General features: G+C 41.2%; 1 protein-coding gene across 2 annotated transcripts in view; it reads right to left on the bottom strand.

Annotated features, from left to right (window-relative positions):
- TEAD4 (TEA domain transcription factor 4) overlaps window positions 1–16678 on the bottom strand; it is a 51108-nt gene that overhangs the window by 1420 nt on the left and 33010 nt on the right. Inside the window, exons 6-12 of one of the 2 annotated variants that reach the window (XM_014259737.2) lie at window positions 14207–14341; window positions 13319–13362; window positions 12684–12739; window positions 11828–11958; window positions 10690–10863; window positions 2880–3020; window positions 1309–1461 (exon numbers count right to left, since the gene is read on the bottom strand). In XM_014259737.2, coding sequence (XP_014115212.1) covers window positions 1309–1461; window positions 2880–3020; window positions 10690–10863; window positions 11828–11958; window positions 12684–12739; window positions 13319–13362; window positions 14207–14341 — 834 coding nt within the window. The remainder of the gene's footprint in view (window positions 1–1308; window positions 1462–2879; window positions 3021–10689; window positions 10864–11827; window positions 11959–12683; window positions 12740–13318; window positions 13363–14206; window positions 14342–16678) is intronic. The other variant, XM_014259738.2, reaches the window with a different exon arrangement.

Raw genomic sequence — 16678 nt, 5'->3', positions numbered from 1 at the left:
ATACTCAGGCTGCTGCTCAGGGAGCACCGCTTTCATCTTGCACAGGACTGCAAGGTAGTGCACATGGGACATGCCTTCAGTGCCAGAAGATAAGGGAAGGCTGTGAGACTTCTGAAAACATAAAGCCTCTGAGGAAGTGTAACTATGTGACAGCTTTTTTAATTAGAATTTATAGGAAATGCTGGCCTGATTGAGGAATGAAACATGTAGAAGGCAGCTACAATGTTCCCCAGTATGGATTACAGCACAAAGGTCTTACATCTCTCTCTCTGCCCCTTCTCATGCTTTTGCTCATCTAAAAGAACTCTCAGCATTTACAGTCCTCATTTCTTCCAAATGTTTAAGATCTTAATACAAACATGAAAGAGTAAGTTTCTTGATGCCCTGTGATGTATATTATTAACCTTGTGTTTTATAGCTGATGTGTCTGAGCAACAGAGCAGAGAAATGAGTTGCCTGCAGTTACCCAAGATCTTCAGAGAATGGAATGAAAACCACTTTGATTTCCAGTCTTTCATACAGCCACCAGCATCTCTTCTACTTACTCAACTTCATGTTCTCTGGGCAAAGATCTGTGATGCCTTTTACAGAGGCCAACACAGAATTCAGTCAATTAGAAAAATCCACCTTTCAAGCTGTCTGCATTCTTCCCAAATTTAGGCTGCAGCTGAGCCTGGAAAGGCTCCCGATATAACAAAACACTAATGCAAATCTAATTGCTGTAGCCTTGTAGTCTTGACCTACCTAGAGGCCGTAGTAATTCAGAAAGTGTCACAGAGCTTCCCCACAATATCCCCCTTCCTTTGCATGTCTCCATATTCTGTACAGGTCCAAGATGGTACTGAGGAAACTATTTTCTTTCCCCCCTAATATGGTCAGTGAAGAACTCCTCCCACAGAAAAATGTTATAGCCACTCAACAGTGCCCTTGTGGGTTTTTTTACCTTGCCAGGGCAATGGCCAGGGCACTGAAAGGATCTCAATATATGTGAAACAGTGGAATGAGCATTTCCTTCACTTATTTTTACATCATTCCCCTTCCTTTGTCTCTCTGCCTCATGAACTCTCCCTTTATTTTTCTTTTTTATCTCTCTCTTACCCAGGTCTCTCAAATTCTTTTGTTGCTCCTCTGCATGAGTTACTGTCTCTAGAGCTCCATAAATGGTCGTGAAGTGCAATACACATGAAAGACACTAAGTTCAACTAGATGCTGAGCTATAAAAGGAAATCTGCTTTGACTCTCAACAGTGAACTCCTGCATGGTGCTTACATGTTGCCAAGTTGCAATGAAAACAGCTGAAATTCCCACCTGTAAGATAGTGAAGTTCTCCAGCACACTGTTCATCATGTACTTCTCGGGAAGGTGCTTGAGTTTATGGATGAAGTTGATCATGTATTCGCAGAGAGGGGAGCGGTGGATGCGGTAGGAATAGTGTCCATTTTCGTAGCGTGCATACTCTGTCTGCAAGACAAAACACAAAAGGGGCACATGGGGCTATGCTGGCACACCAGGGACACTGTCACAAAAAAGGACTCAGAACAGAAAAATTACAGTGGCAACTTTAAATAAATTGATGAGCAGTGACCACAGTACTTTGCACCAAGGTCAGTCCCCTCGAGTCCTCCAATGTCTTTGGCTTGATTTCTTGTTTTCTTTAGAATGGTGGGTTCCATCTTCTGAGCAGCAAACCCTCAAGGCACTATGAAAGGTAACTAAGAGAAGCAGACCAATTGACACCTACAGTACCGTCTGCATCTCTACTGGCAAAATACTAGGTGTGAGTAAACTGAAAAAATTAATAACTACTGTTTTAGCAAGACCAGGAAGTAATGCTAGTAATACTATGCTCTGGATGCTTTATAGCTAAAAAAGACTAAAGCCTTCTGGTACCTGTGTGAGAGAACACAGAATTTCTGACTCCCCCTTAGGAAAGGATCTGGCCAATGATACACAGAGGGGGTTTTCTGCTCACATTCACACTTTACCTCATGTATATTTTATCTGCCTTTGAAGAGAAACTGAGGCCATATTCTATGATTTCACAGCAGACCCTAAAATGCCTGTAATGTTCTTCCACACCAGAAGCTTGGTCTGCTTTCATGCATACCATGACACCTCCCTCTATCCCTCTATCCCATCTGGAAATACGTAACCCAACTTCAGGCATGTCTATCATGTGACTGGAGATGGGTTTTGGGGAAGGATGCACCTTGAACTGACTGCTCATATGAGAACAGCTGATGTTCTGCACATAGATGCTCTTCTGCATCTCAAGGTTCCTTGAGAAACAGGGTAGCAAGGGGCATGTCAAAACAGTTGTCTTAGCAGCTGAATGTGGCATCAAAAAGAATTTCTTCAATGCCAATTATATGCATAACCCAGTTATTTGCAGTTCCTGTGCTGCTCAAGCTGTAAGTGTGTAAGCTCTAGGTCTAATAAAACCATAAGATTATAGTCTGTAAATTATTACAGTCAAATTAATAGCTATAGTCTATAAATTATCTGTTTAAAAACACTGATTAGAGTGAGGTGTTGCTTATATATTTTCACTTTTCTGGACTGAAAAACACATCTATGTTTTTTTAAAAAAAAAATCCTGTTTTTTCCCAAAAAACCCCAGAGAACTGGCAGAGCCAAGAGTGGTACGTATTTACATGTCCTCAAGAAACTGAGATTTAAGGGGAAAAGTAGCAAACACTAGCAAATTTTCAGTGAAATCCTAAGACAAGGCCATTTTGCAGGCTGACTGATCTTAAATATATGGCATCCATCTCCCTGACAAGAAACATGAGATATATTTTGCCTTAGATAAAAAGGCAGGATGCAAATAGTGACAAAACAGCAGCCAGAGGTCTTGCACCTAGGTGTCTGCTCCTTACCTCTACTTTCTCTACCACCTGCTTTCCAAAGGAACATACTTTGGTGGAACAGGTGATGACCATGTTTTCTGGACTTTCATACTGGCTGGAAACACCATAGAAAGATCTGGATTCATCTTCGATATTGGTATTCAAATCAGCCTGCAAAAGTAAAGAACAAAAAAAATTTCAGATGGTTATCAATAGATGGTTGTGGCATTTTCTCACCATTGCCTCACATAGCCAAGATAGTAAGTATTGGGAGTGTCCCCAGCTCCTTAAGCAGACAAATGTGCATTGGACAAGCAGGAGAAATCTGAAGATTATTGAATAAAATCCTATTTCCACTTCAGAAAATGGTGTGGATTTGCATACACATGCATACACATGCATATCTGGTGGAATATCCTCCTAACATTAAAAACATATGACACGGCTTGAAGGTGTTCATAAGTCATGCGGAGAGCAGACTGCAGAGACAGAGCAGTGCAACAGATGGGCTAGACTGGGCTGACTCAGCAAGGAAGGAAAATAATTGAAAAGCAACAGTAATTATGTTTTTCCACCCTTGGAATGTAGGTAAGGGAAAAGCAACAGCAGGGAAAATGAATGTGTGAGTACACACACACACATCAGGCTCAGGTGCTACAAATGTAAATAGACAGTATGCAACATAAGGAATGTAGGTTACTGATGAATCCAGCCCAATTACACCTGAATTCAAACCCATCCTCAGCAGCAGCCACAGTTCTCAAATGTGGGTGCCTGAGGCTGGCCAACTGAAGCTGCCTGCTGGCATGTAATGCCTAAAAATCCTGGCTGTCTGAAGCTTCCACCAGGGGTCATTCCAACCGCAGTTATGAAACAAGTGGCGGTTCCCTTAAGCTCTAGAAAGGCTACGGCTGTGTGGGAATGCCCAGCTGAGCTTCCTCCCCTTCAAAACTGAAAGGGCAGAGCTTCTCTGTGCTCCACAAGCCCAGGTGCTAACTTACATCAGTGTAAAAGCAAGGATCAGCTCCCACAGGCTGCTCCAGAGCATTTTATTCTTCCAGCTGAGCCAAGGGAAGAGGAAACTGAAGAAAGTGTGTTCCTGCTAGAGTGGACACAGTGTGACTAGGACAGTATTAGATGATGTTCTAGCAGGGTTTTCTTAACCACTGTCAGAGAGTGAAACAGAAGAGTTTTTTGAGATCTAGAGCAGCACTAAGGACAAGCAATGTGGTGGAACTGGACCACCACAATAATAAATGTCTCTCTTTCTTTGCCATGCAAAATACCTGTCTCTTATCTGCCATAAGATAATAAATACTGTTAGCTTAGTTGTCTTAAGGAGCAACTTCACAAAAGTTTAGGTCAGTCTAGAAAGTGACAGGTTTTCTCCCCTTCTGTAAACACGTGAGCTTGCTGCTGCTTTTGTGGCACCAAAGGTAAGGGCACAAAGACTGCCTATTTTCATAGCAACACATACTCGGGATGGCTTGAGTCTCTTGAGAAACTGCACCTCAGAGCTGTAGGAGTTTGATGATTGCCAGGCTGGTCCTGACCCCAAGAGAGCAGTCTCACTCTTCCAGAGCAGTTTGTGCTTCCCCATTCCTGCTGTACTGACACACATTTCTGTAGCTTTATTACAAGGCTCACTGAGGAATTGCTCAGTTAGTTCTCAGTGGGATCAGTTCCCTGGCCTGATTCAGAAACACTTGTGTGTGTTCAAACAAGGAATGTGTGTTGGGACGATGGGTGGCAACAGGGATAACAGAAGGCAGGACAGCTTATTCTAGTGAATTATTATGGCCATGCTGAAGACCTCAGTATTAAGTAACTGTAATTATGCAGCTACTTTCTTTGTATCACAAATGTACCTGTATTAGAGAACAGCAGTATTACTCCATTCTGGTTTTGGTTTTTATTAAGTTACTGTAATACCGTATTTTAATACTGTAATACTCACTTCCATGTCAATGCAACTAACCGTATTCTTTATTTCACTCCCACTCCAACTGTCTGAATAAAGATTAACTTCTTCCCTTGTCCAAAGAGGAACTAGACTAGGAGTCCTTCATAGTATTTTTCAGCTATTTCCCTTGGGAGTGATAAACACAATGTATGGACCTAATTCCGCTCTTCCAAAGAAATTGTCCCACTAAGTCAAAAAGAACAAAGGGTCAAGGCTACAGAGGCTTGGTCAGGCCACTGCTACATAAACACAGCAGAGGCTCTCACTGCAGAACCAGACAAACATTTTCAGGGTCTCACTAATAAAGCTAAGGTTACGTTCTCTGAAAGACTCACTGGTAAAATTAAAATATAAATGCACTCAATATGAAGCAAAGCAGAAAGGTGCTAGTTCCACCTAATGAGAAAAGCTTCACTAGCCATAAGAGGCCACTCTAAGTGAATCCACAGTTTGACAAGCCTCCCATCAGAAGGCTGGAGTAGAATTTCACAGCCAATTAACATCTAATTAATCATTAATGGCAAAACTATGGTAGTACTGTTTGAATTAAGAAGTCATCACCATTCACTGGTTATGTACAATCAGGCTCCTGGAAGCCCTGTTGCAGTGGATCAATGGAATCACTTTGGAGCTCCCTCACATTTACACTGCACTTTTTATTCTAAAGTTTGTCCCATATTATGGGCTAGGATGGTTACACATGGAATGATCAGTCACCAAGAACAGTGTACCCACCTCCTGTCACCTCTGCAGATCTATAAACATACATACATGGAATTTCAGCAACTCCAGGGAATGACAGTAGCAGTTTGCAGGAGAATGAAACTGGAGCACCCCAGACACTGCTGGCCTTACAGTTACAGCTTTTTCACTTATTTACAGCTGCTGGTTCCCACCTTCTCAAGGAAGGCACTGCCCCCATACCAGAGATTATTTAGCACACACATATCTGCTTTTGAACTATTTGCAACCTGGTTTATACATGTGAACTGAGTGTACATGAACACAAGACCAAGGAACAACTGAGGAGTTGGAACTCCAATCTCTTAGCTTTCCCTGCTGTGGAGATGATTACCTCCTGAAGGGAGACAAAGCAGAAAATTGAGGAAGAACACCATAATCAGCCATAGCCAAATTAACTTCCAAATGTCAACTGGATAATGGGGTAATTCATGAAATGGTGCAGTTAAACTTCTCAGGATTGCATGAGGACAAGACCATAATGACCAAAAGAGCATTTAGCTTAACATCTAAAAACACTATGGCCTTCATGCCTGGATTCCTATGAGCTCCTCACAACACCTAGACCATCAGGACGACACTACTTCTCTAAAGATAACCTTGTGTCAAAGCACATGCAGTGCTGGAGGAGCAAGTACCCGAGGTGAGCAGAGACAGGTCTGACTTACTGTGTCTAGTACATTCCACCCTGAAAAGATACCAGGGAGTAATAGTGACTGTGATTCAAAGGAAATTCATCTTCCCAAAACTCCATCAAGCAGGAGGCCTAATCTTCACTTTATAGTATGGGAATGCTTAGAATTTTTTAATATGTAACTGGATGTGACTAGAACCCAGGTGCTTCAACTCCTCTCTGGCAAATGCCCTAGAATGCCCAACAACAAATGAGATGAGTCTTAAATACATTCCTTACCCCAACTTAGGCAGCCAAAGGAGACATAGGCAGGATTTAGGAAAGTCTCACTGAGGGGTCCGAGCTGCCTGCCCCCCAGGCTCCTACTTGCCAGTGCTAGAACAGGGTGGGACTGCGGGGGCAGCAGCAGCATTCAGGCTGTTGGGTGGTGTCCAGCATTCAAACAGCTGTTCTCAAGTCTCTTTTACAGGCAAAGGTAGAAGATCAAATAAACGAGGAATATTACGAGCTAAATCTGAGTTATGAGCCACCAACTGGACCATACTACTTTATCTGACAAAGTCAGGGTTCTTGCTTTCTGTCCAAGAAGTTCCAGATGCAAAAACCTGTGCACACTCTGGCATAGCAGAAATCTGATGTGTCTGGGATGTGTTCAACTTGCTGTGCAAGCTGAGCACAGATGACACACTGATCCATAGCTTGCCTGATGACTTCCCAACATGCTGAAACTACAGTCACTGAGATATCTGTGATATAGCACATCTCAGGTATTCACATACTGCATGCAAAAGACAATCTGCCTGCTTGGGGGGTAGCATCTGAGATTTCCTCCTTTCCAGAGAAGTAAGCCCAATATTTAATTACCTACAAGACAAGATTTCTAGATGGAAGAGAAAGGATTTGTTCCAGGAAGCATTGTAGCCCTCCACATGCTAATATGCTCCTCTCTCCCCTCCATCTTTGGAAAAGATTCTTTGAAAATTCCTCAGCAATGTTTGAAAATTCCTCAGTCTTTCAATGTGCCTTTTGCTGCCAATAATCTCTACACTGTTGAACACTGTGGGGGACAACTCTGGTGGAAGAAGTGGCATAGGCAGAGTCCCCTTACATAAGGCAGCAACTGGAGGTGGTGCTGGTGATGGCAGGTGAAATTAATGTGTGCAAAAATCATAAAATGCTCTGTTTCTAGCTGCTGTCTTGTTTGCTGCCTCAGGAGTACCAAGAACAGAATGCATGCAGAGACCAAATTGCCATTCCTTGCTCTCCAGGCAGTTTCATGATTGAAAGCATCCAGTGGGCAAGGCAGGGTGCTGAGGGCAATTTGCACTGCTGCTGTTTTGACTGAATTTGCTTGTGACAGGAGAGAAGCCAAGTGCAGAACAGAATTTTCCAGCCCACCCCTTCAGCACTTTCCCACAAAAGTATATTCCATTTAGCTGAAAGAAGACGCTCAGTGATTTAACTGCCTATCACCAAGAAGAAATTACTACATACATTCTTCACAGGCAGGACAGGGCTCACAAGAAATTCCCCTGATTCGTGTCTTTGCAGATGGCTGCTCTGTGCAAGTACTACCTGTCCTGAATTCCTGGTTTGAATTCTCTGTCTTCCACACAGTCTCACAACTTCTGAAAGCTCCAAGATGCAACTGCACCATTACACTAATGTGCAAAGCCCTGAGAACGGCTCTTCCCCAAACTATTAATAACGATCCATATAGGAGGAGTTCATGGGGAGAAGCAAAGAACAGGTGGCAGAGATAATATTAGCCTGGAAAAGAGCAGGGCTGCCACTGCCCATGTGTTGGGAGGCTGATGTCTCACATTCATTGTCGTGTGCTAGAATGCACTTGGAGCACAGAGAAATGTCACACAGATGTCATACACAACTTGCCAACCCAAGTCCAAACATCAGTTCATTGTACCAAATTGCCAATGCCAAAATCAAAGAAGAATTGCAAACACTGCAGCACTGCTTATGTTTCAAACTCATCAACTTTTAACTCTTAGATGTTGTATTGATCATTTAAAGCACCTTTGAACAAACGTAAACATCTCTTTCTCAGTCTTACTAGATCCTCAGTGCTACCACTGAGGTCAAGAAACCTCAATCTGGTGTTTAGAGTTAAGCCTCTGGAACAGGACAGATCATCTGGCCTATTCAGTGGTTACTGTAGCAATGGCAGGTTCATGCCTCAGGCTCTTCAAGCCTAAAACTGCAGACATACAACCCAAATTTACTCATTCATTGGTTTCTTTAAAGTCTTTGTCAGCTGCAACCACAACTTCAACTCAGAACATCTGCAAAATCAATCATATCTTCATGTCTCAACACATCCCTTCAAGTATTTAATTCTACTCACCATTTTATCCTAAAATGATGCTATAAATTCAACAGTGTAGTAACTGCTTTATCCAATACATCTTTGAACAACAGTATCTTTTTATAGTTGTCCAGAGCTACCAGGCTGCAAAATGAAAAAGCACCCTAGCACATACTGCTACATAAGTATAAAAATGCAGAGAGATATAAAAATTTCTGCTGAAATCTATTTTTTTTCCTTATTTGTTTTAATCATGTTGCCTTATCTGTAAAAAGTGTTTGCTTGTTTATTTGCTTCTTAAAAGTCTTAGAAGCTTCCATTTAATCAATGACTTGACTTGTAAACTTTGCCTATTTCTAAGTGACAAGCTGTAATGTTGCCACTAATAAAACCTGATGTTAACTCCAGATGGATTCAACAATGCAAGGGTACCAAAAAAATCAGGCAGTCAAAATACTAAACCAAGCCTAGAAATATTTCTGCCCTTTTAAGTATAAAGTTGCAGAGCCCCACAACATTGTACACATTGGAGTAAAGACGTTTTGAATGAATCCTATGTCACATCTCTTTAATCAAGCCAAATTCCAGTGAGCTGATACCCTCTGAACACCAGACACCTCATATGGGAAGAGAAAGAGCCCAACTTGATGACATGCCACCATCTAAATCTTTCAAGATCCTGATAGAGGTTGGTCTGATATGGTGCATAGGCCATGTTTATACTTGTGATATTAAAAACCAAGTTATCAGAATCCTCAAACTGAACCACAAAAGCAGAATAGCACACTGTCAATTTTGATGAATAAAATCACAGTTGCGCCAGATCACAATTTCATGATTTCTCTGCTGTCAAGTCAAGGAGTTCAAAAGTGTTTCATTCTCTCTATGTAACATCTCCCTCTAATCTCTTCCTTTTGGTTCTTGAAATTTCCAAAGCACAAAAGACAATCAATACCTTTCAAAGGGTACCCTGTCAAAGGATAAGCTTCTCAGCAAGGTGCTGTTTTCTCTCCCATCCAGAACAGAGCTGATCTTTTACCTTTTGTTTGGAGCACGCCAGGCAGACTTTGTTGTACTTTGCCAGGAGCTAATCCCATGAAGGGGCCAGCTCAGTGGCACAGACTGCAGGTAATAAAAATACATGTCCCCAAAAATCAACAGCAACCAACACTTCAGGCACAGAAATTTGAGAAGAAGACTCCCAGACAACATTCTCCAACTCATTTCTGGAAAGGCTAGGCTTGGGACAGCTGGGAAGTTGCATCTCAAGGCACTTAACTCTTCCTTCTGAAAGCATCAGTCAGGAGGCTTTCTAGCATCACTTTGTATGAAGGGAATGAGATATAAAAGGTCATTTTTCATCATCTAACTCTGACCTGTGGTTGAATTATGTGGTAAACTCAAGGCCAAAGGCTCCAGATCCCATTACACATTCCCTCAGCCATCTACTGTAAAACTGCCCTGAGCTACTATTATTTTTAATTTCGTAATTCTTATGATAATATCGATCACCAAAGCTATTTTGTTTGTACCTTGAAGCACAATGGCACAGTTTTTGCAAATTTTATTCAAATCACAAAAATCCAAATTGAGTGAATAAGCTTTTGCCAGGCTGATTTCTGCCAATTTACCAGAAGTCATTTCAGTAATATATTATCAGCATAATCCAATTTCATTATATGTTTCTCTTATCTTTTGCTCTGCCAGCAGTAAGTATGCATCTGTAAATTTTTAGTACTTGGATAACAAAATGCAGCTACAGAGGCAGGAGAAGAGATGGAAAAGTATTGCTTCTGACTGAGGAGTTACACAACACTGAGAGAAGTGAAAGCATAAGAGTATGCAGGGAATAATTTCCTCTGAATTCTTTACTTATACATAGATAAAATTCTAGACAGTCCAAGTCTCCATTAGCAAATCTACAGACAATAGTCAAGAACAACTCTACAGAGGGACAATGTGAAAGATACATCCTGCTGCAGGCCAGAAAATGTGCCTTGTGGGGTCAAGGAAAGACCTTGTAGAGTCAAGAAAAGTGACAGTTGTGGCTGTATTAAGCTGCCTACACAGGGAGAAATTTGCTGGGAGGCAGCAGTTTTCTAACAGCCAGTGTGGTCACAGTTTTTAAAGTGGGAAACTTCACAGCAAATGGGTACCCTACAAAAGGCTCTTCACTTACCCAGAATTTGACAAGGAAGAAGGCATTAGCTGGCCCCCTTTCAAAGAGCTCCTTCAGGCCCCCTTTCTTCTCAGGGAACTTGTCATAGATCTGCCGGATATCCACTGCCTCGAGGTAGGGGTCATTGTAGCTGGGGCTTGACTGCCCAATGTGCACAAACAGGTGTTTGTTATACTGCAAAAACAGGGAAAACAAGGAATTAGAAAATTCTTCAGTACCGTTCAGTACATACTGAACATCCATTGTCTTTCACAGAAGACTACGGGAAGTCAATGAAGATTTGATAGCATTTTCTAAAAGAGCAGAAGAAATCAATAGAAATATCTCTGCTAATACCAGCTCATGCTATTCTTTCCTTCCTATCGATACATTCGTGCTTCTTCCTTCTCTGAAACACAGTTGTTGGGTTTTTTCTTCCTATATTCACTCCTGAATCAGTCTCATGCTGCTGCCATATAGTCTGAAAAAACCCGAGCCACAGAGGTTACCTGTGACAGGTCACTCAGTCAAATATCAATGCTCCTGTCCTATGAAGAGCCTGAAATCCCACAGCAGATAAATCTCAGGCAAATAATACTGAACCCAAGCAAATCTTTTCTGAACTTTCCTACCTCAGCCCACCACCAGAGCACATCTCAAGACCCAGAATCAAAACATTTAGTGAGAGGCAAATCTTACTATTTCCATTTCATAGGTGGCACCGTAGACACACGTTGATGCAAATTCATCACAGTTGCCACAAATACTAAGTTCTCAGCACACCTGAAAAACGCATGGCTTTATGTGATCTTAGCAACTTCTGATTTGGGTTCTATATTGGAGTCTGTCCTACAAGGCTGGACAGGACAGCTAGAATTGCCTGGCGGGGCTTATGACCTCAGTGCCTTGGGCTCTGGTGTATGAATGCCCATGAGCCTGGACAGGGAAGGCAGAAGCACATTGCACGATTCTGGTTGTATTACCACTCATCTTCTAAGAGGAGGATATCTGGTGTTTCCCAAAGATGCCTTTCTATTCTCTGAAGAGCAATGAAGCAAGTATTTCCATACACATAGAGTAATATAACACACCCATGATGAACAGGAGTTGTCCGAAGAAGCAAAATTAATGAGGGGTGGAAGCAAGGTGTGTTTCTTACTGTGTCTTGGTCTTGTTGTTGTTCCAAGAATGCAGAGAACTCTAACATCCAAAGTTTGGAGCTAGCAACCCTTCGCCCTTGCCAAGCTGGTGCTGATGGGGAAGGTGAGAGGCCAGTAGGAGACTCAAACCCTAAGAACACAGGATTTATAGAGCAATAATTTAGAAAAAAATGGCAATAGCTTTCCCATAGAGCACCTACTGTCAAAACTGACTCATTTTTTTTTTTTTAAGGCTTCATTCATCATGCAAAAATATCATTCAAAAGGTCCTCAGTGTACCTGTGCTCTAAAAGGCTTGTCAGTCACCCTCATGCCAGGGAACATGATGTAAAAGACAAACTACCCAGGTTTGACACCAGAGAAAACATGTTCAGCAATTTTAAGAGGACTTGGACAGAGCCCTAAAGGAGCAGTGAAATAAACTGTTTAGTATCAGAGTGAGGTGTCACCATTAACCTCTCAAACTGGGGAAGCTGAGAAGGAAAAGACATTAGGAACGCAATCATGTTATGACAGAGAACAATGTTCTAGAGCATGAAGCATGGTAAAAGACCAGTAGAGATATATTAACTTTTATTTTCTGCTGAGCCAGGAGGAAAAAAAAAACCCAACACAACCAATATAAAACAGGAAGAAAAGTTTTGTAAAATAAAACAAAACTTAAAAGCTTCAGCTCTCTCAGTAAAAGGATGAGAACAGGTAATAAGAGGAAATAATATAAACTTTGGTTTTGGCTCATTGAAATGTTTCAATAGGTTTTGTCTTTTTTAATTAACTTTCAAGATATTTAGAGTGTGGGCTGTTTTTGAAGTTGGAACACAATTTCAAAGGAAGGAACTACATTTCCTTACCTACCTGGTATTGGAAGCGGAGGCTGTACAGCATAAGGTTGTTGAGAAAAAGGTTTCACGCTACAGAAGCACACAAAGAGAGGTGATTAATAACAAACCAACCAACCAAAAAAAATATTCTTCACCAACTATTTGCACACATTAGATCAAGTATTTCCCCTCAGGGAGAAAGTGGCATAAGAGTCTTTTGGAAATTATCTTTCTGTGTGGGCAAGAGAGGGTCATGGGCAAAGACTCAAAAGCAGAAAGGGGCCAGGACTGGACATATTAAGACTTCCCTGCAGGTGTTCAGCAGGCCCTACCTCCAGATTTGATTTTCTGAGCTCTCTATCAACCTCATAATACACTGGTGCCCATTTATTTATCCTTTCCTTTCAACTACAAGTAGTTTTATATCTATGCAAGTGGATATAGGTCTAGGCCGGATGCCTCTCAGACTTCTAGGCCCAAATTCAGTGACATTCAACACCCACAAGTAAACACAGCTTTCAGGAAAGCTCAGCTCCATTTTAACACTACTATAAGAGAAATGAAGGTCTTAGCATTTCACAGATCTTGTAATAGCTAAAGGTGTTCCTCAGGCAGCAGAGGAAGCAACAGAAGCACCTGCTTTGGAGGCTCACATGAAGGAATACTTACTCCTGGGAAGATCCAGCTGGGCCTGGCAGTGGTCCTTGCCAAAACTGCAAGAGAACAACAGACAGGCAAAAGTCACCACTCCTAATTAGGACAGAGATGAAAAGGAAGGCTTGCTCTTTTCTGAGGACACAAACTGCAAGCTCACAGACCTTTAAATATGCGAATGAGTTCTCTCTTCTTTCTACGTTCCTGGTTTCATTCTTGAGGAGGTGCTGACTGGTCTTTTTTATTTTTCATTCTGCACACTACTACTACTACTGACATGCAAGAAACTGACTCCAAAGTGATCTTTAATGTAAAATATTATACATGCACCATGTGACTCCGTCTCCAAAGCTTTTATGATGCTCACTCTCTTGGAATGACCATTTTCCTCAGAAAAGTTCCACAGGAGTTATTTTGGCAGGAATCAATGCTCAGCAGATGCTCACTAGGCCCAGCTCATAGGTACAGGGATGCTGACAGACCTTCCCTATTAAGGATTTTATGTAAGAGCCATCTGATCAAAGTGCTGAGAATAAGATTGGGAAATACAGACTTGAGAAAGGGTCAGGATGGCCCAAACAGATTTATTCCAAAAAGATGCTGGACTAAGAAGGTGATACAGACACATAAAAACATTTCAGACAGATGAAAATCCACAGGAACTGATTGTTCTCTCCTTTGTATCATTAAAAAAACATATACATAGTAGAACTCTATTGTTTTACATCAGTGTGAGCAAAGAATTGGACAAAACTGTTGGAGCCACATGACAGATTTATTCCAGAGACAAGGCCTTTTGGCCCATTTTGTCTCAGTTCTCAGGATTTTCCTGAGCAGGTCCCAACATTCTTTCAAATACTCAAGTGTCTTCTCAAAACTCCACCAAGACACTGATCCACTCACCCCAGAAACAGCAGGGTAGGCTGGTCGTGGGAGACCAGGCAAGGCCATTTTACTATGGAAGGCAGTTGCAGAGATAATCTGGGCAGATGACATTGTAGCCATACTCTGCATGGCTTTATCTTTAGCTGCCTGATCCTATGAGCAAGGGTAGAAACAGAAAAAAACAGGATTATTATAATTATTAAGAAGTTGCCAGCTTTAATGCTCTACATAACCAGAATTTTCACCAGCTTCTCTATTTGGAACAAACATCTCTGAATTCCTGTGCAGCAAGTTCACCAGTAACTGTCCGAAGAACTCTTTAAGGCTGTAAGGCTGTCACTCATTACTATAGCTTCAGATGAGAATAATCATGCTTTCTGAAATACTGTTTTAAAAGCTGCTAAGCATTTATCCTTTCTGTCTCAGGGATTTCAACCACACAGCTGAAAAGTTTTGTTGTGGAGAGTACACCCCTAGTTGTCTCTTGTGTTTTAATAATTGGTAAGAATCTTCAGTTGGAAAGATTCTTGATTACAAAAAATAACCCTCTGAGGAAAAGGTTGCAAAAAGAGATCATCATCACTGCAGAAATGACTACCTCAGTTTGGGGACTGCATTAGTCTCAGGTAGAGTTTCTCATTTTATCCCCATCTTCATGGAAACCTTCATAATCTGCAGGGCACATACGCACATATTTGTATTTTAACAGGACTGTAGATTTACACACATTCTTACAGGCAACGACAGTGCCACAGTTAGTGGGTCTGAGTACACATAAAACAAACAGCATTCTTCCTTTCCTCTTTCAAGGAATAAATAGACAAACAGAAGCATTTCCCCACATTCTGCCTTCCCTCCTACATCCCCTACAATTAATCTTCATCCTTCAAACATTCCACATTTATCTGTGTCATAATTACCACAGAAAACCCACAGATTAATTCACAGCTTGAAGAAACTGCTGAAAGAGGTACAGCACAGCAGCCCTTGCTGTTTTCTTCAGGAATTCTCACTTCCCATTTGCATTCACTGAACTGCAGTAAGTTCTCACCCTTAGGCCTTCATTCTTTCTTACCCCTTCAACTCATCTAAGGTTTTCTGAAGTTCAAAGCCCAAATATCCTAATGTTTAAAAAAAAAAAAAAGAAAAAAAAAGTGGAAGAGGCATCCTCAAAAATCTCAATAATAAATGTTAATGTTCAAGTGGAATGATCAGTAAAAATGGGCAAAACTTACACCTCTTCTTTCTTAGAGCATCTGTGACTCCTGTTAGTATCATTCAAGTGCATGGAAGGGAAACATTTTACAGGCTGAGAAAGTTACTAATATCCTCCAAAGATATGGGAAACATTTTCAGAATCCAGTTTAAATTAAGCTTTAATTAAGGAATAATTGAAGGATTACCTACATTTTCTTAAGGGAAAAATATTATTTTGTAGTTTTTTCTTAATATATATAAGGACTATTTCCCATGTGCCATTGCATAAATGTTTTTTTTTCCTTCCCTTATTTTCTCACTGTAAAAACTGTATTTTTCATAACTCAAAAACTGAGTTTATGAATGAGTTTATGGGGAAGATGCATTTACTTGTGGAGGTATTAAATTTAAAAGAAAATGTAAAATAATTAGGGAAGTATTTTACCTATTAACTTCTGCTGTGTTTTTGTTTTGTATAAGTGCTTGACCAACTACTGGAAAGAGCATGTTTTTAGAAAATGTATCTCCTTTCTGTTTCAGCTAACAGTTCTGTACTCATTTCAAGTGTTTTCCAGTGTAAAATGAAAAAAAAAAAAAGAAAAAAAAGGGAAAAAGGAGCGATAAAAACTTTTCCCAAACATTTGCAATGTTTGTATTTTCTTTCATTACTCTTAAAACACATAATAATGATGATGGTGATTATGATCATGATAATAGCACCATATCACCATGATTTCCCACTTTTTTTTCTTAGTGCAGATGATACCTATTAGCCACCCAGGGCATGGAAAAACTACTCACTTTTGGGAACAGAGTTTTCTTCAAGTTTTACCCTATTTCCCAGCTCTGTCTTTTACAGACACACAGTTTGTGTGGAGATGGAAAGTCATCATGTAGCTGCTCTGATTGCTAGGATATAAACACGAAAACATGCACTTGCTATGGAAAATGAACAGTGATAGAACACACAGCTGTCAGCAGGACCTTGGAAGAAGGGCAGCAGTTTCTCTGATTTCATTTCCTTGCTCTATGGAAATGGCCAGCAAAAGCAAAGAAGTAAATGAGTTGAATCAGTGCTCCTGACTCGCCACTGCAGGTGGAAAGGAACAGGCTGGTCCTGGGGAAGGATTCTCAGCAGGCAGCTGGGCAGAGCTCACAGCATGGCCTGGGTGGCGTAAAAGGACAGCAGCCAATGGCTCCATGGAGCTCCCCGAGACACCTTCGTTCCCTGAGAACAAAACCGGCCAGCTCCTGTGAGCTAAGTGGAGACGGGCTCGGCTGACTGGCTTTTCA

The sequence above is a fragment of the Pseudopodoces humilis genome, chromosome 2, assembly GCF_049639895.1.
Source record: "Pseudopodoces humilis isolate 2021_Gansu_Grassland_sample_001 chromosome 2, ASM4963989v1, whole genome shotgun sequence".
NCBI lineage: Eukaryota > Metazoa > Chordata > Aves > Passeriformes > Paridae > Pseudopodoces > Pseudopodoces humilis.
Note: the sequence above shows the minus strand (reverse complement) of the source record. Positions and strands in the feature narration are given on the sequence as shown.